A 21,715-nucleotide genomic window follows, 5' to 3' on the forward strand; every position below is an offset into this window, starting at 1 on the left:
TACTGTTAACTGTGTCTAGATACTACAAGAAAACCGCAATTTTGGTCATAATAACTAAAATTTTTTATATTGTTGTTTGTATATTTTCTAATAAAAGCTTTTATATTTACTTAATTTTTAAAATTATTGAACAAACTTATAATTTTTGTTTTTCTAGAATTCTAAATAGGTGCATATTAAGTACTAATACCATGTTAAAAATACCTATATGTAATTCATATTTAACGGAATTTAAAAAGGGATAAATTCATATAATAAGCAGTGAGCATTTAATTTATCATGGATAATACCGCTCTAGTACCATAGAAAGTGTTTAGAATTTCATAGAATTTTTCTTCTTAATTTAATACCTCTTTTTTGAGAGGATTCAGTCATATTTAAAGTAAAAAATGTTTATGAAATCTGAAAATTTGGCAGTCGAACTTAGTTTCAAAATGTAGTTGTTTGAAGTTTCCATTTGTATTGTATTATTATTGTTTATTGTGTAGGTATATCAATGGGTATCCACCCTTTTAAATAAAAATTATATAAAGAGAACATATCAGAGTATAATTTAATTAAAAATATTAAAAACAAAAAAAAAAAGTGGGCAAGTGAGTACCGCTCTGCTGTACATTAGGTGCCGTATGGATCATTATTATATATTATAGGAGTGTTAAATTTGAATCCAATGATAGTTATCATTGTATACGAAAAACGATTCTGAACGAAGATGATTTGTCAGCCTAGGATATAATTTCTAGTGGTTGATGAAAAAGGTGGTTTAAAAAAACCAGCTTATATTAAAAAATATTTTGAAAATTAAATCACGTAAAGAAAACGCGAATCTTAATAACTGGTAAAATTTTCAAGTATCTACGACTTATACTTTTTGAATAATAACAAATATTTAAAATCGTTTGAGGATAAATCGTTATCGTTACGCTATTTCGTTAAAATTTAAAATTCAAACGCACTTAAAATTTTTCCTATAATGATGCTTCGAATTTTCTCTATAGATACTTGAAGGTAAACTTATGGAAAACTTAGTGTTGTATTTTTAATCCTTAGTTATAAACACAAAAAATTTTATGATTTTTCAACTTCAAATATTTCGCAAATATTCATAATTTTGACGAATTTTCGTCAAAATTTGAACTTCAAATGCTAATAAAAAAAAATTGTGCCTATGTATTCTTATAATTTTTTAATCACTATAAGAATAACATATGAGGAACTTTGTATTAAATTTTCAAGTATTTTGATAGGGCCAAAAAAATTTTATCGACACTTCAAAAATATTTTTTCAGAAAAATTGAAAATTTCAGTTGTCTATAAATAGCTCAAAAAAAGTCAAAATATTTTGAAATTTAAATCACGTAAAGAAAACGCGAATCTTAATAACTGGTAAAATTTTCAAGTATCTACGACTTACACTTTTTGAATAATAACAAATATCAAAAATCGTTTGAGGCTAAACTGTTATTTAACGCGGTTTTTGTAAAAATTTAAATTTCAAACACTCATAAAAATTTTTTGTCTGAATCCGGTAGTTTTTTTTACAGATATTTGAAGAAAAATGTATGGAGAACCTTGTACCAAATTTTCAAAACTTAGTTATAAAAGAAAAAAATTTTATGATTTTTCAACTTCAAAATTACTTGCAAATTTTCGCGTTTTCGACAGATTTCGTAAAAATTTGAACTAAAAACGCTTATAAAAAAAAATTGTGACTAACGATTTTTAATTTTTTTTAGCTACATTAAAAACAACTCATAAGGAACCTTGTATTAAATTTTCAAAACTTTTTGGTCATCCAAAAATTTTTTATCGACACTTTAAAAAAAATTTCTCAAAAAAATCGAAAATTTCAGTGGTCTATAAATAACTCAAAAAAAGTCAAAATTTTTTGAAAATTTAACTATATACGGATACCACTGACATTAACATTTGGTGAAAATTTCAAGTATTTTCAGTGATTAGTTTTTGAATTACAACCATAAAAAAAATCGATTTGGTCGAAAACTGGTTTTGCGTAAAAATTGCCGTTTTTCCGTCATTTTTTTTTTGTTTTTCTCGATTTTTTTGAAAACTATTGGAAAATGTTAACTTTTTACCTCTATAATGCACCAAGGATATTCACTTTTATATCGGAAACCACCCCCATTGTTTCAAATTGGAGCATTATTTCGACTAGTTATGCTGTACACAGACACAAAAAAAAAAAAAAAAAAAAAAAAAACACACACCATTGTAAAATCAATACATTCATCACTTCGTTCAGAATCTAAAAAAAATAATAATAATAAAAAAAAAAAATAGAATAAAATTGGTAAAACGAATTAAAATAGGTGGTATATAAATATAAAAAATTCTGACTGTAATGACTAATAAATAATAAGTACTATTGTATTATGGATAAAATAAAAACATAAACATTGAGTAATAAAACGCTATATCGTTAATAGTTATTGTTATTATCTTATATTAGGTAATATTATTACCTTTAGAGTAATAAAACTATTTATTAGTTGTTGGTTATTATTTATTGTAGGTCACGATTTAAGATACCTAGTTTAAACCTATCTTAAATCGTGTTGTAGGTACCTATTTACAAACAATAGGATTACCCTGATTACCTATTATTAAACAATTACCATACGATTACGAATATACTTCGTATAAAAGATCATTATAAAAAAAATTAACACTTATTTAATTTGAAAAAAGTAAATATATTCAATTTTTTTAATTGCGAGAATTAAATTTTCTTTAACCAGTTTCACCAAAGGCCCCAAATTAAAGTGGGCCTCCCCCGCAACTCGGAATCTGCGGAGTGCAGACCCTTAGTTATGCTAGTGTTATAAACCATAGAGTATAGTACATTAGAACTGTTACTATAATATAGTACTCAGTACTCTGTGGCATAAATATATTTTAAGTTATAAAAGATTTAATTTTAATGAACATAATTTGGAAATGCATTCAATTATCAATTTTAATTCAAAAAAAATAATACCTACTTATATAATTAATTCTCATTATTTTGTATTGTGGTTTATCATGCAAATTTTACATAGGTATTTGTTGGTGCTATAATACAATTTTAATATGCAATTTTTGTGTAATTTCATGTGATATCAATACAATTAAATCCGGTCTTTAATTTATTTGATAATATGATATCAATAGATATCCTTAGATCATATACAATATATACATAAATATACATTATACATGTATATGATCTAAGATTGTATCATTATGTACCTAATTAAAATGTTATTTGATGTTGTTTACACGGCTAGTGGTTACTATAATGACGTAATATCTAGGATTCTAGACTGTGGTTATTGAATAATATTATAATTCTTATCACCAGCTGATAACTAGAAAACGCCGAAACTGATAACATTATTTGGTTTCACATGATATCATATCTTTTTGGCATCACCAAAGTAGTTAAGTAGTTGTAAACTTGTAAATAAATTGTTTTGCATTAGTACATTACTGAGATTTAGAATTTTGCTTATTAAATAACCATAACGTCTATTTGAAAACTAATTATTAGACTCCGTGCATTGAATGTTGATAAGTCCATACAATTTAAGTAAGAAAACATTATACACATTTAAAGTTTGTTTTTAGATTTCATAGGTAGGTAGATATAGTATTTCAATTTTTGTATACTATGTGGAATAAAGGTTATCAGTAATTAGCTAATTATTTACATAGGTAATCGATCGTTCCACTGTATTAGATATTAATATAAATATATTGTTAGGTATTTTATATTAATTATTTATTTAAAATGGTTAGTTTTTTGTTCGTAGGATAGTGTAAGTTGCATTAATATTATTGTTTGAATACCTAATTAATTATAATGATATTTTAGAATAGCAGTATCATTGGTTTATGTTGTTTATTTATTTAATTTTAGAAACTATATCTGTAATCATCTCATTGTTTAATTTTATACTAATATTATTAATTAGGTAATATTAAATGTATTAAGTAGATTGTTATTAAAAATATTTTTGATTTTAAAAAGCAATTTTCTTGTAATATTAATTATTGCTTTCCTAGGTTAAGAGTTAGAAGATGAAGTTATTTTTCCCTAAGGCGCAGTGGATGTGAACTACAGCTAACCATGTATTCTGATGACACTGTGTATGTTGGCTTATTGGTATTATCATTTTTATTTAGCTTTTTATTCAGAAAAGTTAAACACAAAAATGTTAAACAATGGATATCAACTATTTATGGAGTAATTATTGTACTAACGGTTTCTGGCTTACACATTGTCCATCCGATAATTTGCACACTAGTCAATTCAATTTTGATACAAATTGATAAAAGGTATGACTTCATAAATTACATTTACTTTTGTTTTAAATTAAATCAATTATTTAAATAACACAATAACATGATGAATTCACAATATTATTGAGGTGGTTGATGAAGTATAAAATTAAAAAATTTAACAAGTATCAGATGTGTTATTTTATTATATTACTTATCACTCAATCAAATGACATTATCATCTTTAGGCAGAGTTATTTACTTCAAGTAAGATACTTTGATCTACTCTGTGTTAAACTTAAATATTGCCAGAGGCAAGCATTTTTCCTGATATCTACCTTATCTACTGATTACGATGCTGTGTAGTATTTATTTTATCATCTTGCAACTTGCTAAACCATCATCCAATTTTAATCACTTTATTACCACTAAGGATTTGCCTTTCATACATCCTTATAGTTTAATAAAATAGATAGTTTTATTTAAATTTCATACATTTTGGTCTAACATTATGATGTACATATTACATGTTTAATTTATTTAAAAAAATGTGTATTAGGTAAATATTAATTTAAAGGCTTTATTATTATTTTAGAATTAGAGAGTCAAACTTGGTTAACTCAAAATCATTAACAATATAAAAAAAATTCTCAGATCCTAAGAATTTCTTATTTAAGCAATGTAAAAGTATTGTATTGTATTTAAGACTACCTCTATTTGTTGTCTTTGTCTTACGAGTTTGTTACATAGCAAATCTATGTACAGTAATTTATGTTTAGCTTCATTTCACATTTGCTTTAATATTAAAGTAAATCAATTTATTATGAAACTTACTAATAAGAACTTTATCCGAGTTGGTATGTAAGTGTTTTATAATAATTTTGTTTTTGAGCAAGTTATGAGCATTTTTAAAATGCTTTATTTTATGTATAAAAATTGAATTTTTTAAAAAAATAAACATATTAAAGGTTCCCACACACTGGCATTAAAATTCTATTGTCTCGGCAGTGGCGGTAAAATTGTGTCCAGACTCATTTTAATGTTACAGCTGCAGTGTGTGGGCACCTTAATACAGATAACATTTTTAATATTAAGACTCAATTTAACAAAGCCAAATGTGAACCACTAAACATAAATTTACTGTATGTTATGCACTTATACAATGAAGAGCACTAATGCAGGTATAGTAGGTTAGGTGTTTATAGCATCCTATTAGTTTGAATATTTCATGAATAATTTGAAGTTAAAATTTTATAAACACATCAACAATAAAATTATTAATTTAATTGTTATTGATAACTTATGGCTAATGAGGTTAATGATGATCATTTTCAACTACATATAATTCACTGTACATAAATAACAAAAATCACCAAATAAACATTAATACATTCTTTAAATAACAAGGTATAATAATAGAATATTGTAAGTACTTAAATAACTTTTACTTTAAAATTAAATAAAATTGTTTAATATAATTTGTTTTTTGGTTCATACTTTTTTTAGAATCAATTACTCCCTTTTCCGTGACACTGGTATAGCATATTTTTATTAACTTTATTAGTCATCAATATCAGTAATATTCATTTTTAACTTCTATTTAATAATTTTATTGAATGAAATAAAATAATTTTCAATCGTTTTACTTGTACAAACAGTGTTAAGTAAAGCTTATTTAAAAAAAAATCTTGATTAACTTAATCAATATTAAAGAAATACGATAGAGTAGTATAAAAAAGATACATTATAGTTCTGAATTAAAATTAAATGGGATTATATTAATTTATAACAGAATAATAGCATTTATTTTGTATGTTTAGTAAGTTAGTTAAATTTTAAATTTTTCTTATAATTTGATTTATAAAAGAGAATAATTACTTAGAGATTGTACTGCAATATATTTTTGTAGTTCTAGTTTCTAATAGTGTGTTTAATATACTATATTATGCAATGAAATAATTTATAGTTATTTGAATATGTTTGTATTTCATACATACTTTATTCTATACCTAATCATATTTAAAAAGAAATGTTTCTAATTAAATTATTTTAACTTGTTTTTAAGGCGTTGTCATATATTAAGTTTTTTATTTACGTTTGGATATTTAATATTCTTTCGCATGACAACATATTTTGGAATACCATACCCACCAGCTCATACTAACTTAATACAAATGATGCTTACTCTAAAGGTATGTAAAAAAATTTTGTATATAATTAATAATTTTTAAAATTAAGAAGTTTCAATAGTTATTGTTTGTAAGAATATTTTTTAGTTTATGTGTAACATGTTAACCACCTTATGACTGCTGGGGGTCATCTGTAATTCTAAAATTGTATATGGTTTATAACCGCCGGCGCACATGATTAATCATTACTACTACATCACATGATTGCCTGCAACCATAAATACATATTTAAGTTTTATATTATTATCTTTTCCATGACACTACAATAATACACTAAAAAAAGTGCTATAGTATAGTAGGAATCATTAAAATTCTTTTAATGTAATTTTTTCAAATACTTAGTATTTACAAATTTTGAATGATACTGAAAAATATGTCTGACATATAACAAAAAACCTATTGTATGGCTGCCAGTGGTATTATGGCAGTTAACATGTTAATGTATTATACCATTATTTCTCCATTTTTACACTTGAATGCTTTTTTTATATACATATTTTTACATTTATTTAAAAACTTATAAATTATTACATTTTAATAGCTTGTTGGTCTTTCGTTTGAAGTCCATGACAGTTATTTAATTAAATTGAAAACAAAGGATGCAAAATGTGATGCTGAAAAAAAATTTAAAATGATTTGTCAACCTAGTTTTATAGAAGTATTTCATTATGCATTTTGTTATATAGGCATCTTAACAGGTAATTATTAAACAGATACATAAATTGTTTGTACGAATCACATTTATCTAACTGTTTTAAAATACTTTTTATTATAGGACCATATTTTAAGTATCGTACTTATTGGGACTTATTTAATCATAATTATTGGAGAAAAGCTACTTATATTAATTTATTAGTTAAAAAAATACGTATGATTCCAACTTTAATTATTTGTTATTTGGCAACTTCGTGGATATTTCCATTAAGTGTAAGTAAATTAATATTTTATGGTTTTTTTTTAATTTAATACAAATACACTATAAAAACAATTACTATTCATGGTTGTGATGTAATTAGTGAATTTAACAAATTTAAATTGGTATAGTTCTTATTGTGATTTAATTTTAAAAATATATTGAAATAAATATGAATGTTATTTTATATTTAAATTGAAATTATTTCTAAAAAAAAATATTTCATATTTAATTTTAAGATAATTTAGAATGCAGTTGGTTTATATTCTGTCTGAAAATATTTGTTAGGTATGTAGTACTACTTTAAAAATAGTAAGTGGCATACTTATTGTTTGATTGTAATTTGTTATAGATTTGTACATTTTTTAATTTAATTTTTTTTATTCTTTTTTTCTTACTTTATTATATTCTATGCTTCAATTGCACTTTTATTAAATTTTGTTAAATTATTCATCTTTAAAATGCTGTTCACTTATTCTAAAAATATAAAACTATATATATTGTATTTTCATACAATTGGATGATTTCAAATTGTATTTTCGATAATAATAGTTTGACTCAAAATATAGTATAAATATATTTTTTATTATTATTAATTTAATTTTCCTCGACTTGTCATCTAAACTTAGTGATACAATATATATATGTATTTAATAATAAATAGTAAATTAATTTAAGTTAACTAATTAAAAACCTTAATTTCTAGTTAAGTACAAATCATTTATAATTATGTTTAAATTTATTTTATTTTAGGAATTCAATAATGACTCTTTTTATACCTCAACATCGTTGTCATACAGATTATGGTATATGTACTCTTCATTTTTTATTTTTCGCACAAGATTATATTTGGGCTTTATTTTTTCTGAGCTTATTTGTATAGCTTCTGGAATGGGTGCTTATCCTGAAATGACTGATCCACAGTCTGGAAGTGGTCCAACTAAAAATTTTGAATTATTAGAAACAGAGTATGTTTTAATTTTATATAAATAATAAATATGTATTGATTTTTATACTTCCTTAAAATTATTTAAACCTTTCATGGTCTATACTATTTATAGATATTCTGGAAAAAGAGAGGCTTACAATTTTGATTGTATTGAAAGTATTGATATTATGAAAGTAGAAACAATTTCAACTGTCCGTGGAGCTACGAGAATTTGGAATATGACCGTACAGTACTGGATTGCTGAATATGTGTATAGAAGAATTCCTATTAAAAAACTTAGGTAATTACATTTATATATGTTTTTGTGTCATAGATTTTTCATTAACAATTTACATTTTTATTTTTATTGAAGAACATTGGTAGCATTTGGTATTTCTGCATTATGGCATGGCATATACGCAGGTTATTATGTTAGTTTATGTTCAGTGCCTTTTTACTTAGCAGTGGAAGATATTTATGATAGACAATACCGTAACTATGCTGATTCTGCAGGAGTAAGTATGATTTTTGAAAACATTATCTGTAACAAGCGATTAGTTTAGAGAATGCTATATTTATTTGAATGGTCTTCGTCTTACAAACATACAACATAGCAAATATGTGTAGTAAAACTGATTTTATATGGTTAGCTTTAATGTTTTAGTGAACTATCTTATAATCAAATTTAGGCGTTGGCTTTTATTTTTGATATTTTAATTTTTAAGCAAGATATAAATATCGTAAATATTACAAGTTAAAAATTAAAAATATAAAAAAAGTTGACCCACAGATAATATTCTTACCTTTCATTTTGATAATTAAGTGCCTTCACTGGAAGACTTCTTAAATTTGTCATTCACGCCATATAATTGATCATCACGTTTATTTGTTTTATTTATAACAGATTTTGGATTATATTATAAAAAAAAAAAATTAATTTAGGGTAATTCACACAAATATTAAAGCTTATAATAAAAAATTAGTTTTACTAACATAAATTTGCTCTGTCATGTGCTTGTAAAACGAAGATAACTCATGCTGCCATGCTAGTATAGCGTCCTCTTAGGATAATAATATCTTCATAAGTATTAGAAAGTTGTTAAAGTTAATCTTAGTTTAAAATGTATTATAAATTCATTTTTCAACCAATATTTGTTATGCCTTTAAAATCTATGTATAATATCTAACAAATTACTTTTAACATTCTGTTTCTTATAATAAAAATGGCATAATGTAATTCCTAATTTATGATTATTATTACTTCTATTACTTCCATCAATATATAAATTAAATTATATACTCTTTTCAAAATAAGATCGTGACTCGGCCGCCAAGTTGTGCTCATAGGCGTAGCCTCGTTCTGCAGCGTTAGCATACCCGATCAGAATTGTTTGACTAGAGAGGACTAAGCATCTGACTGTCATGGTCTTATTTTGAATAGAATACACCTGATTTTACTTAAAATATAATAATGTAACTATGTTTTTCTTTATTTGAGTGAATAATTAATAATAAAAAATTATTTTTAATACAAAGCAGTAATTACTTTTTATGTATTATATTACATTATTTTTTCTGATAAATAATTAATATTATAGTTATTAACTATTACTTAAAAATAATTAACTACATAATTATAACTTCTTAATAAATTTAATTTTTATTAATATTGTATTTGTTTTGTATAGAAACGCATATTATGGACATTCTTCTTATACACTATGAAAATGTATCAGTTTTCATTTTGGGGATGCACATTTCAACTTTTACATATCGACCTCATATTTAAATACTGCCAATCTATATATTTTCTCCCTTACATTGTTTTAATAATTATGTATGCCATCTCTCGATTTAACAACTTTCGGACTAGTTGACCAAATAAAACTATTTGGCCTGTTGCAGTCAACATCAGAGAATTCCTCTAAGGGACTAGGAGCCTATTATGTTATGTTTTGTTTTGTTTTGGTGAAGTATACCATAATTTTAAAATTAATAAATAAGTTGTATATTTTTCTTATATCTATTGGCCTTCTACACCAATGGGTCTATATGAAAAGAAAATATTGCCTTTTCGCCACAATATGAAAGACATTTGTAATAAAATTTTATACGATTTACAAGTACATTTTTAAGTGCTATTTGTATTAAGTTTAATTTCATAAGTGTAAATACACAAAATAAAAAGATATGCCCTCTGATATAAAATATGAATACTTTTGACTATTAATTATTATCTATTGTTATGTAAAATAAAAAAACTGTTTATAATTATTTTATTAGCTTAATGTATTAACTAATAATTGTGAATAAATAATATTAGTGAATATATTATATGTGTTATGTACATGCTTTAGTGATAGTAACAATAATAGATACAAATTCAACTTATTACACTCCTAAATACAAATTTATTTCTTTATGGCTTATTGAAAGTACATAAAAATATGGGCTTTAAAACTTAATATTATTTTATAAATAGTATAAAATTTATGTTAAAGTATCCATGGATATGGCATTTTGTAATGGCTTTAAAAATTAGTAACTTCCATATACCTAATTTTTGTTTTTATAAAATAACCAATTTTACCAATTTAAATTTACATTAAATACTATGTTTTTAATCATAAGAATTAATTTAATATGTTGTGCCATATTGTTCTTTATCATATTAATATATATTTAAACTTCCAACTAACATCCTTAAATAGTTATTCTTTAATTATTGTTAGAATATAAAAATATACCTATACCTAAAAGTTAAGACACATAATACACGCATAATTATTATATATACTTAAAATTTGCCATGCTCGTTTAAGTTATAGGCATTTATAATATATAAGAATAATTTATATTTGTATGCTTTGGTATAAATGTGTATACTATATGTATATAACTTATGATGTTTAAGTTAACTATAAAAATAAATGTATCTGAGTTTTTCGTAAATAATAAAGTGTTTTATATATATTTTTTTCATTTTGGGCTACATTTAATTGTATATTTAATTAATTGTTTTAACTAAATTATTGTTTTTTTTTTTTGTTTTATAAAAGGTCTCTATAAGGAACTTAATAATTGAATAAATGTTTGATTGTTTATTTCTAATTTAGCATTTTAATTTATAATGTATGTTTTAATTATTGGTTAAAATAAATAACTATAAATAGTTAAACATTTTTTATATATTATTTTAGTTCATTTTTAGTTTAGCTATATAACATCCCACTTTTGATGTTGAGTGAGCATCATGCTCACTTCTCTGTTTTTCCATTATTATTTATTGTTTAATTAACATTGAACATCAAAATTCAAAGCCAATACTTAATAACTCATATTTTATCTTTTTATAAAAAATATTTTTACCATTTTTGTATATTATAAACATTTCTAATAATACAGTTCAAATATTATTTTCTTTAATTTTTTTTTTTCTGCTTTACTATTTATTTTTATTTTTTTAGTGTGTATGTTCACATTCACAAAAAAAAAATTATAATAATAGTACCTATTATAATATTGCTCATTTTATGAATAGTGAAAATTACGTTTTACTACACTTTATGGACAATTTTTGACATTTTCAGGAAGGACAGGAAGTGTTTGAAATTCATTTTATCCTCATTGTGTAATGTCACTATCATATACAAATATTTTTATGATATATATGATATAATATTGGTAATATGCTTAACATTTTATATTTAGATAATGAAATAATATGAAAATTAAATTATAAATTGTCTTTAACTTTGTTTTGTATTTTATTATTTATTTTGACATGGTTGAAAGATATGGCAACAACTATTGCACAACATTTTTTTTGCATTTTTTGACGATTTTATTGTATTTTCTTAGTTTTTAGAGCATTTTTCACAATTTATTCATAAAATGAACGAAAATTGTTGCGTTTAACAAGAAACTTTACGACTTTTGTCAAACTGCCAACGGTGCGAATTATAAATTATATACCACAACAAATTATTGTTGATGTATATATATGTATTATATAGCTAGACCTCGATAAGTGTTACTCAATTAGTAACCAATTAGTATGTCCAGAACTGTAACAAGTAACAAATGCTATAGTAACAATAGGTAACATAAAAATAATAAAATATAAAATAATTTTTCCAATTTTCAAGCTATAATAAATATAATCTAAATTCATTTGTATAGTGCATTTTTTGAGATTTTTTAGTGCATTAAAATCCCAGCCCTATTCATTATTATTACGGATTATTACATTATTATTATAATCGTTTATACAATTAATATGATATAAACACAACAACACACACAAAACAAAAATAAATATCAAAACTGATATTATTCAGTTGGCTTCTTAATTTATTCTTAATTAAGTTCATATTTGAACATTTTTGCACACTATTATTATAAATAGATAGAAAAATAGTCAAAATTCCGAAAGCAACGATTATTAATTAGCGGCAACTTTCAGGAAGACTGTTCCAAACGTCAAATATAACTTGCTCTTCTTTTTTACATTTAGCGAGTTTCGTCCATTTATGTGAATACAATTCACATATTCAATATGTGAATCCATGTTTACAATATCCATTTTCAAAACTAGAGCGTCAAGAGTCTATAGATGCTCGTATTGTATAAATCAGCATTTCCCAAACTGAGCCCTAGGTGTTCCGGAATGGCTTACCAAGGGCTCCATTCGTAACACCACAAACATTTTTAATTGTTCGTTATTGAAAATTAATATTTATTTCATGAAGACTTGAATGCTTTAATTCACCGATATGTATAGTACTATAGTGCGTAAAATCCCAATACGAATATTGTATACAATTATCTAATTTTATAATTTTTGACGTTATATATTTCTTGGGGCTCCACGAGAACATCTGCATACTTAAAAAAAGGCTCCGAGGCTGAGAAAGTTTGGGAACCGCTGGTAAAAATGAATAACATCTGAAACCATTTACTATTATTATGTATTATATTGAAATCGAGTTCGTAGTACCAAGACATCACGGCCCAGTCGCTACTCGCTACTCATTTTTCAGTTTTGACGTCATTGGTAGGCATCGACCCCATATTTAATTATTCATAAACCATTTTTAACTAGGTCTTTTATTATTAAGTACTATTATTTATTTTTCTTTTATTCAATTCTAAGATATTTGTAAATACCAATTATCAATTGTACCCATATTATTAAATTAAATTTTAAATATTATACTGGTATTACTAGTAAATAAGAAAAATACGTTCAGTTATAAATTTTAGAATTGAATTATAGAGCATAATCTGTTTGCATGTCGGTGTTGTGGTATCTAGATATACACGGACTATATGGTTTCCCCGCAGCGTCAAACAGTGGAATAGCGCGATGCACGAAGTTTTGAAGCCACGTCGGTATGCTGAAGGAAAAACGTACTTCTATACAATTTTTGAGCGAGATCTGAGCATATTTAAATTATTTTTTTGCAACTAGCTCGATAATTTAAATATTTCTTAAAATATATTAAAATATTAATTAACTCTTAAATATTATAGCTATAAAACTATTTAGTATTTAGGTTCTTGCGAATAAACCATATTGTACATATTTTATAAGATGGAGATAGTATAAAACTTCAAAACAAACCGGTCAAGTAATTTTTGAGATTTTTGCGGTCAAACAAACAAACACCGTCTCTTTATATCATTGTAAGATAAATCTATAAACATAACTATTATCATTTATAATAAAAATAAGGTATGAATTTATATTTAATATGAAGTTTTGCCAGAAATAAAAGCATGCTGCATTACATAAATAGCTATATAAGATCTTTTAAATGTTAAATTCATAAAGCAAATTTAACCAACATTTTGATTAGCTTGTTTGATTGTAGATATTTTAATTTTAGATTACAAATGTGTACAAGTGAAACTTAAATAATATTTTTGTTACATTTTTTTTTATTATTTTCAGCTTTGATCTAAATGCACATACTATAAACACAAGTAATAAACATTTAAATACAATAAATAATATTCATCGGTTGATAGGATTATTTGATAAATTCATAATTTACCTACTGTTCAAAATTCTCGGGAGTTGTTGTAATTGGACATTGTATTAGTGATAATTAGAATTTAGACTTTGACTTTCTCGCATTATAACTTTGTGTGCTTCTGGTATAATGAAATTGGAAACTAATTCTTTTTCAATATTTTTTTCACTCCTTGAAATTAATATTAAAATCAAATATATAATTCAATATAATAAACATAACATCATAAAACAGTTAACATACTCAATATTATAAAACTTAGTTTTGCATGACTTCATCATCGCTTTTAATGATTCCTCTTTTGCAGACTGTTTAATTGCTTCTTCCATTAATTTTTCACAGAAAAGAATACTTACATCTTCATGAATTTTTAGTACCTGCAGTGCATCGAATTATTATAATAACTATTTTTGGAAGTATATATTAATTAGTTACTTATTTTATTTTATCATAACTATTATAGAATAAAGCCTAATAATTTTTATAATTTTTAATATTTAAAAAAATATGCTTTAATTATTTATTTATTATTTTACCATTGAAACAGTTAATTTATTTTTAATTGTATATTAAAAATATCCTAAAATAACCGTATCAGAAATTTTTTGGAAAAATCTATTTCTTCAAAATTAACCAGTAAATTTACTCATATTCATTAAATTTTTTATAGGTATGATAAATAGAAATATATTATTTTTGTGTATTAATTACTTGTTTTAATATTTCATCTTGTTCAAGGCGTCCTGTTATTTCTATTTGTCTTCTTTTCCTTTCTACCATTTCATTCGCAATTCTACTTAAATTTCCTTGTTGAATTAACATTTTGTTTTTATTTTCACTATACTTGATATGAATTGATTCTTTGGAAAGCATATCGAAAAATCTACTGATATGTTTTTTTTTGGAATATTCTAATACATCAGCACAGGTAATTTCTTTAATTTCCTGTAAGAAGGTATATTTTATTTATTATTATTTTACTATCATTCTTAAATACAACTGTATTTGTTGATAATTATAGTAATTATACTTTTGATGTTTCAAGTGTTTCTGGTGCTTCGTCTGAGTGTAAAATTGGTTGGTACCTGATTTTTGCCATAATCATCTATAAACAATTATTATTAGTACTTACCACAATTAAATTTTATTATTAAATTTTTATTTTAACCATAATCTGATAAGCCCTTCCTCGTAATAGTCTTTGGAACAATGTTACGCTTTTGTCTAATTCAGAAAAAATGTCTTCATCGTCAATTCGATATTTCTTACGATTTTCTTTGAGAACTTGGTGTGTATGTTGTGGTTTTAAATGAAGTATTTTGGGTTTAAAACTCAGATCTATAAACGAATTTCAAAATACAATAACTAATAATATTTATTTTGCTCATCATGTTAGGCTAGGTACGTCAGCTTTACCTTTATCATTAATTAGTGTACATTCGACATTGTTTTTCGTACTCATATATTTATCATAGTATTTTGAATCGTAAAATTGTTTATTTAACGGTTCGTAATCTTTTTCATCACTACATTGGATGTCCGTCGGCGTTTCAATTATTTCTAAAAGTTTACTCGTAATTTTGTCATTCACCAATGTTTTTTGAAATTTTAAATGTAGGCCTTGACAATTTTCATTTGTCGATACTCGTGGAAAACTTATCGAAAACTTATTTTGTGCGATTTGTGAATCTGAAAATCATATTAAGTACCTATTTAAATATAAGTGTAATACTATAATCTAACATAACCTTATAATATATTTATTAATCACTTATTTTGTTGGTTTTGATCAAAGTTTTAATACTGGGTGGTTTTATTATGATTTCGCTATCTTTTAAGTAAGAAGAATATCCACTGGATTTATTTTTATCAATATCTTCAAACATTTGAGCATTTCGTCTTAAACATTTATTTCGTTGCCAAATTAAAAATCTCTGATCTAATATAAAATAACAAAATTTATATTATAGAATACTCAATTATGAATTATTTGTATGTATAATAGGTACTTCGAGCATAATGTTTATCCCTCTGATCGAATTTAACTTGTAATTTATTTTTGTTTATTATCTGATTTCTAGTCATGTTAGATTGATGGCGTTCAACATTTTCAAACAAATTTCTATTTTCAATGTGTATCTTATCTAAAGTAATTCGATTTTTTTTCTGCACCAAAAATAAAAAAGTGTTATCAGCAAATGATAATTAAAAAAGATTTTTTAAACAAAAGTGAAAAAAATCGCTGTTTAGTATAGAAGGTTTTGAGTGTATCAGTCTTGTTAATAGTCGTAATTTAATATAATTTTGTAATAGAGTAATGCCAATGGATCATAGATTGATGAATGCGTTGAGTTTAAGTTTAGTCATAAATTACTGCATCCCTAGAAACCTGCTAAAATCGATTCTAAGCGTAGACGGCGTGTCAGCCCTTTTATAGGATATATTTTATATTTTTTAGAACAGTTTGAACCCTTAATTTAAAATAATAGTATTTATAGTCCAAGATTGAACTAATTTTAGCTAAAAAAACATTATTAAGTAATTAAATCGTTATTTATAATTAAAATTAGCCAAAAACGTAAATTTAAACATTAAAAAAATGTTGTGATCTTGAACTAAAATTTGTTTACATTGAAAAAAAAATACATTAGAAAAAACTTATGTTTAGTTTTTATAACATTATATTATAATTTATGTGGTGGATACATAATTTATTATAAACTTTTAAGTACTAATTATAAATAGTAAATGTAATGAACTTACTTCATAAAATGGTAATTTCATCGTATCAAGAACAGTGATACTAGTACTATACTCATAGGTACACATGATCTAAATACAAATACATACACTGCCAGCCAATACAATTAAAAACTAAATTCTTATAATTGTAATGAATATTATATTTTATTTATGCATACAACGTTTCGGCTTATTCATACGGTAAAATAGGTTGACGCATTTTTAATAGTAATAAACAAATACATCGTAACGATGGTTAACAAATATAATAAGTGTATTATAATAGAGATGGGTATATTATAAATATATTGGGTACCTATAAAATTGTATTTATCTACTTAAATTATAATTAAATGTATAATATTATGCGAGTATCCATAATTATAAACAATTTATGGAGATTAAACTAAATAATGTGTAGATATTAAGATTTTGGAATAGATAAGTGACTATCGAAAATGTAGGTAGGTATAGGTACTTGAATGTTAACAATACCTATGTTTAAATTAGTCAGTTTATTTGTGTAGAACACGATTGCGTATCAAAAAAGACTGTTTGTAGATGGGTTAAAGCAATAATAGCTACCTATAATCCTCTTTCGGGCAGTGCACCTAGTAATATATTTAATTCATAGACTTGAATAATGTATTTATATATATGTATAATTATAATAGGTACCTATGTTTGGACGACAATATAATATATAGTGATAAACTGATAACAGATAAATATAATTATAATAAATAAATATTAACAGTAAAAATGTATAAAATAAAAAACAATTATATTCTAAGATTCTTGAGACAGTACCTACCTGATGGCCTACCCTACCATTTTGAAAAACGATAGCTCATAGTCATTCGCCAGTGAAAATTATGAACTGTATATTATTATGAATACTATATTTGTCGACGGGTAGTCGATACTGGCGACCAGGACAATGTTTATGATGTCGACAAGAATTTATCGTTGCTTTAAACATGTTAAAAATCAGTTGTTACTTATTATAATAATTAACTATTTGAATTTTTCGTACTACTATTCCATGGGTTAGTAAGTAAATTTGTGTGTTGATTTATAGCTAGATTATATTGTAACGGGCCACGTATGATCAACCATGACTGGATGTTGTGAAGTAGAGGTGAAAAAAATAAAGAATAAAAATATTTTAAAGTGTATTTTTATTATTTGTTAGCTTCTGATAAATGCTATTTTATAGCCGTTTAAACACTCAATTTCAATTTTGGATCGTTAATAACTCATTCAATTTTATCTCACACAATTGAAACTATTTCCACTAATTTCAGAATTTAATTTAATATTATTACAATATTATTTTATTCAAAATATATCCAAGAATGGATATAATTGCATATTATATTGTATGCAACATTGTTTAATTTAGTAATTTCATCATAATATTATATTATCTAATAAATATTAATAAAATTATTACTAAATAAATAAAATCGTCAATAAATTTTTTTTTAATGCCTAAGTAAGAATTTCCTGGCATATCTAAACTACTACTTTTAAATATTTGATTAAATTCTTATGGATTTGATACGAGTCATAAACCTTTATAATATTTCTTGACAATAAGTATGTTTATTTTCCCATTGTTAACATTCAACCGATTGTAAAATCGATATTTTTTGTATTCGAGTTTTTTTTAATATTTGAATAGCAATATGTGTTGAAGGATGAGCACTATAAAATGATCGGTTATGAGTTCTATGAATACTTTCATGAAAATGTATAACAATACCTACTTAATATTTCGTACGCAAATCGTGTAGTTAAAACTTGGTTAAATTGTACACAATTATATTTTACTTGTTTATTCCGTTCAATTCGCATGGTATTATTTTCATATTCGATTAAGGTTGGGTATACTCATATAAATCATAATATTATCATTTTATAGTCTACAGCAAAAGGTCAGGTAAACGATACAATTTGTTTTCTTGAAACGTTTTGAACATTAATTTTTGGATTTATTAATGAAATATAATTAAATCATTAAATGTAATTTCTTTTCTTTGTTTTAATGAAATAAAAATCATAATGTAAATCTTACCTAATACAGCGTATTTTATTTTATTTTATAATATCAATAAGAATAATAATATCGTGTGCACTCAATAAAACAAAGTTGTTATTTTTGTTTTATTAAAATGATCTATTACATCAATCATATTATAGTATGTCTGCATTTTTTTCCTTTTGGATATCGAATCTTTGGAGTTCACCGGAAAACAGATATGTTGATGTAACGAGTAAGGATCACTTTAGTGGAAAACAGAAACCCCCATTATAGTCATATAGCACATTTTATGATGAGTGCAAAAAATTGTTTATTATACCTAAAGTATAAATTATATAAATATAATTAATGTATTGTTTTTAATCAATAATATTACTCTTATAATCTTATAAGATAAAAAATTTAAATACCAAAATGTTAAATTTTTAATATATTATACTTAATTTAACAGTTTGAAGATGTTTTTTTATTAGGCCTATTTATTTTAATATTCAAATAAAACATAATAACTGAACACTTATAAAATGAATAGATATAAATATTTATTTTTTTATAGGTAGGCAATACTATCTACATAATATTTGGTTACTTTAATTATATACAATCTAAGTATAATTATTTCAACAATTTCGACTATTTCAAGTCCTGTATGTAGGGTTGATTTTGAGTAGGTGAATAGGCTTTTCATTAATAGTACTTTGGTGTGGGTAATAAAATAATACCTATAATTTATTAAAATTGACATGGATCTTTTGCAATTTTGAATTTAGGACCATAATTCATACATCAAAATTGCTTAAAAAAATAGACTTATCCGAATATGGTGTTCAAAATAGATGTTACTATATACAAAAAATAAGTTTTTACTGAGCATGAGCAGACCAAAATTTCAAAAAATGTTGAAATGCATCAAAAATTATGTATTGCCACCAGTTTGTAAAAAGAAAAATCGATTTATTCCAAAAAAAATTTGGTTGAGAAATTCAGTGTTCCCTAAATTGGTGAACACACTGTATATTATAAGGGGAAATATTTAGGCGATATGCAATTACATGGTCGTCGTCCATGATGTTTGAATTAGTCGTAACAAAACATATATGTTTATAAAGTTAATATAGTAAACATATGTTTTATAAAGTATGCTTTACAGGAGAAAAATTAAAACTTCTAGTAAAACAGTTTGATTTAATTAACTTTTTTTTATTATCGTTAAAAAGTATATTATACGGGGCGCGGACTTCGACGCTTGATTACATTAACAAGAATTAAAAAATCTAAGGTATAGAAAAATAGCCATATTCAAAATCGTATTGTACAGAATAGAAAAACAATTATGAAAATTAAATTTCAATGCATCTTGTAAGTCTGTCTTTTTTTTAAAAAAAAAAAAAGTCATCGAAATCGGATCACTATCGATCACATACGATATCACATACGATCGTTAACATTTTCATCGATGTTTTTGAGCACAAGGCTTGCGCAGGACTCATAATGTTAAGATAATGTATGATTTTATACATAATAGGTACATCTATAATATTCTGATTTATTTTCTCATAAGTTTAAGACAACGGAAAAATGCGTATGCAAATAATAGATATCTACATAACATAAATAAGTAAACTATTTAGATTAATTTAAATATATTTAAGCCATGAAAATAAATGTCAATATTGATTTAAGTTAATACAATAATACCAAATACCAATTGTATATATAATATATAAGTACGGTAAAAATATTTAAAAATTATATACTTTAATATTACATTACTGAGACTTTATTGTATTATTATCGATGCATAGGTTAAGTTAGGTTTTGTGTAAGACGTAGACAACACATGCGGGTACGACGTCCTCTTAATACTTTGTATAGTCAAACATTAAAAAAATGAAAATGAAATGTGGGCACTTACTTGTACGGCCCCGTTACAAATGTACCTACATACACTTACTTTAGAATGCAGAAACTTTGTACCAGCTTATAAATTAAACATAATACATAATATACAGTTATAGTATGAAATATATCATATAAATCATATAAACATATCTGAAGTTATAGCATATTATGTAAAAAATTAATAAACTATGGAAGAATTAAGCACTTATAAATATACAATTAAATTCCTTCCTAGTTCCTGGTTAATTATATTTTATACGATAAGATAAGGTACCTACATTTTATTCGTAGGTATAAATAATACAAATAATACAGTAGGTATGTAAAAAAAATAAGTTGTGACAATTCCTAGTTTGGCCTTATCACCCAGGAACTGGTCGAGGGAGGATGGATTAATATATTATTTAAAATGTTGGTAAGTTTTTTTGTTAAAACCTAATATTTTAAAAATAACGATTCATAACCGTGATAAGTATTTAAAGTATTCAACAACAATCAACATATATATAAGTATATAACATTATACTATGTATATACATGAACGTAATATTATACGTGATATTTTACGTTGATTCAAAAAGATGACACTCATCGAATAGAAAATCAATCTAAAAATAACTTACACTACAAATCTAATTTACATAAATTCTTTGATAGTGATCTATTATTGGAATA

The 21,715-nt window shown here is 24.1% G+C and overlaps 2 protein-coding genes across 5 annotated transcripts; one reads left to right on the plus strand and one right to left on the minus strand.

The window, feature by feature from the left end:
- Window positions 1-3,421: 3,421 nt before the first annotated feature.
- LOC114129746 (lysophospholipid acyltransferase 7) lies at window positions 3,422-11,732 on the plus strand. 4 transcript variants are annotated; one of them, XM_027994570.2, is made up of 9 exons: window positions 3,422-3,589; window positions 4,066-4,338; window positions 6,347-6,473; window positions 7,012-7,168; window positions 7,246-7,397; window positions 8,137-8,351; window positions 8,445-8,612; window positions 8,685-8,826; window positions 10,000-11,732. In XM_027994570.2, the coding sequence occupies exons 2-9, from the start codon at window positions 4,130-4,132 to the stop codon at window positions 10,186-10,188; spliced, it is 1,359 nt and encodes a 452-aa protein (XP_027850371.1). In that variant the 5' UTR covers window positions 3,422-3,589; window positions 4,066-4,129; the 3' UTR covers window positions 10,189-11,732. The 4 variants fall into 4 exon arrangements, with proteins under 4 accessions (XP_027850371.1, XP_027850372.1, XP_050062713.1 ...); XM_027994571.2 differs by having other exon boundaries at window positions 3,423-3,636; XM_050206756.1 differs by lacking the exon at window positions 3,422-3,589 and adding an exon at window positions 3,798-3,818.
- A 2,504-nt stretch (window positions 11,733-14,236) lies between these two features.
- LOC114129758 (uncharacterized) lies at window positions 14,237-17,304 on the minus strand. The gene is made up of 9 exons (XM_050206223.1): window positions 17,113-17,304; window positions 16,359-16,515; window positions 16,121-16,288; window positions 15,766-16,038; window positions 15,518-15,687; window positions 15,380-15,454; window positions 15,061-15,294; window positions 14,593-14,726; window positions 14,237-14,520 (listed from the first exon to the last, which is right to left on the minus strand). The coding sequence occupies exons 1-9, from the start codon at window positions 17,176-17,178 to the stop codon at window positions 14,415-14,417; spliced, it is 1,383 nt and encodes a 460-aa protein (XP_050062180.1). The 5' UTR covers window positions 17,179-17,304; the 3' UTR covers window positions 14,237-14,414.
- Between the last annotated feature and the right edge of the window lie 4,411 nt (window positions 17,305-21,715).

This window comes from Aphis gossypii, chromosome X (genome assembly GCF_020184175.1).
Source record: "Aphis gossypii isolate Hap1 chromosome X, ASM2018417v2, whole genome shotgun sequence".
Classification (NCBI taxonomy): domain Eukaryota; kingdom Metazoa; phylum Arthropoda; class Insecta; order Hemiptera; family Aphididae; genus Aphis; species Aphis gossypii.

What these genes read in the sequence shown, in the direction of transcription:
- LOC114129746 (XM_027994570.2), top strand. Translation starts at nt 4,130, where the DNA reads ATGTATTCTGATGACACTGTGTATGTTGGCTTATTGGTATTATCATTT. An exon ending in TTATATAGGCATCTTAACAG is followed by an intron (nt 7,169 to 7,245) that starts GTAATTATTAAA and finishes TTTTTATTATAG; the next exon opens with GACCATATTTTAAGTATCGT. An exon ending in ACTATGCTGATTCTGCAGGA is followed by an intron (nt 8,827 to 9,999) that starts GTAAGTATGATT and finishes TGTTTTGTATAG; the next exon opens with AAACGCATATTATGGACATT.
- LOC114129758 (XM_050206223.1), bottom strand. Translation starts at nt 17,178, where the DNA reads ATGTGTACCTATGAGTATAGTACTAGTATCACTGTTCTTGATACGATG. An exon ending in GGATAAACATTATGCTCGAA is followed by an intron (nt 16,289 to 16,358) that starts GTACCTATTATA and finishes ATTTTATATTAG; the next exon opens with ATCAGAGATTTTTAATTTGG. An exon ending in GATCAAAACCAACAAAATAA is followed by an intron (nt 16,039 to 16,120) that starts GTGATTAATAAA and finishes TATGATTTTCAG; the next exon opens with ATTCACAAATCGCACAAAAT.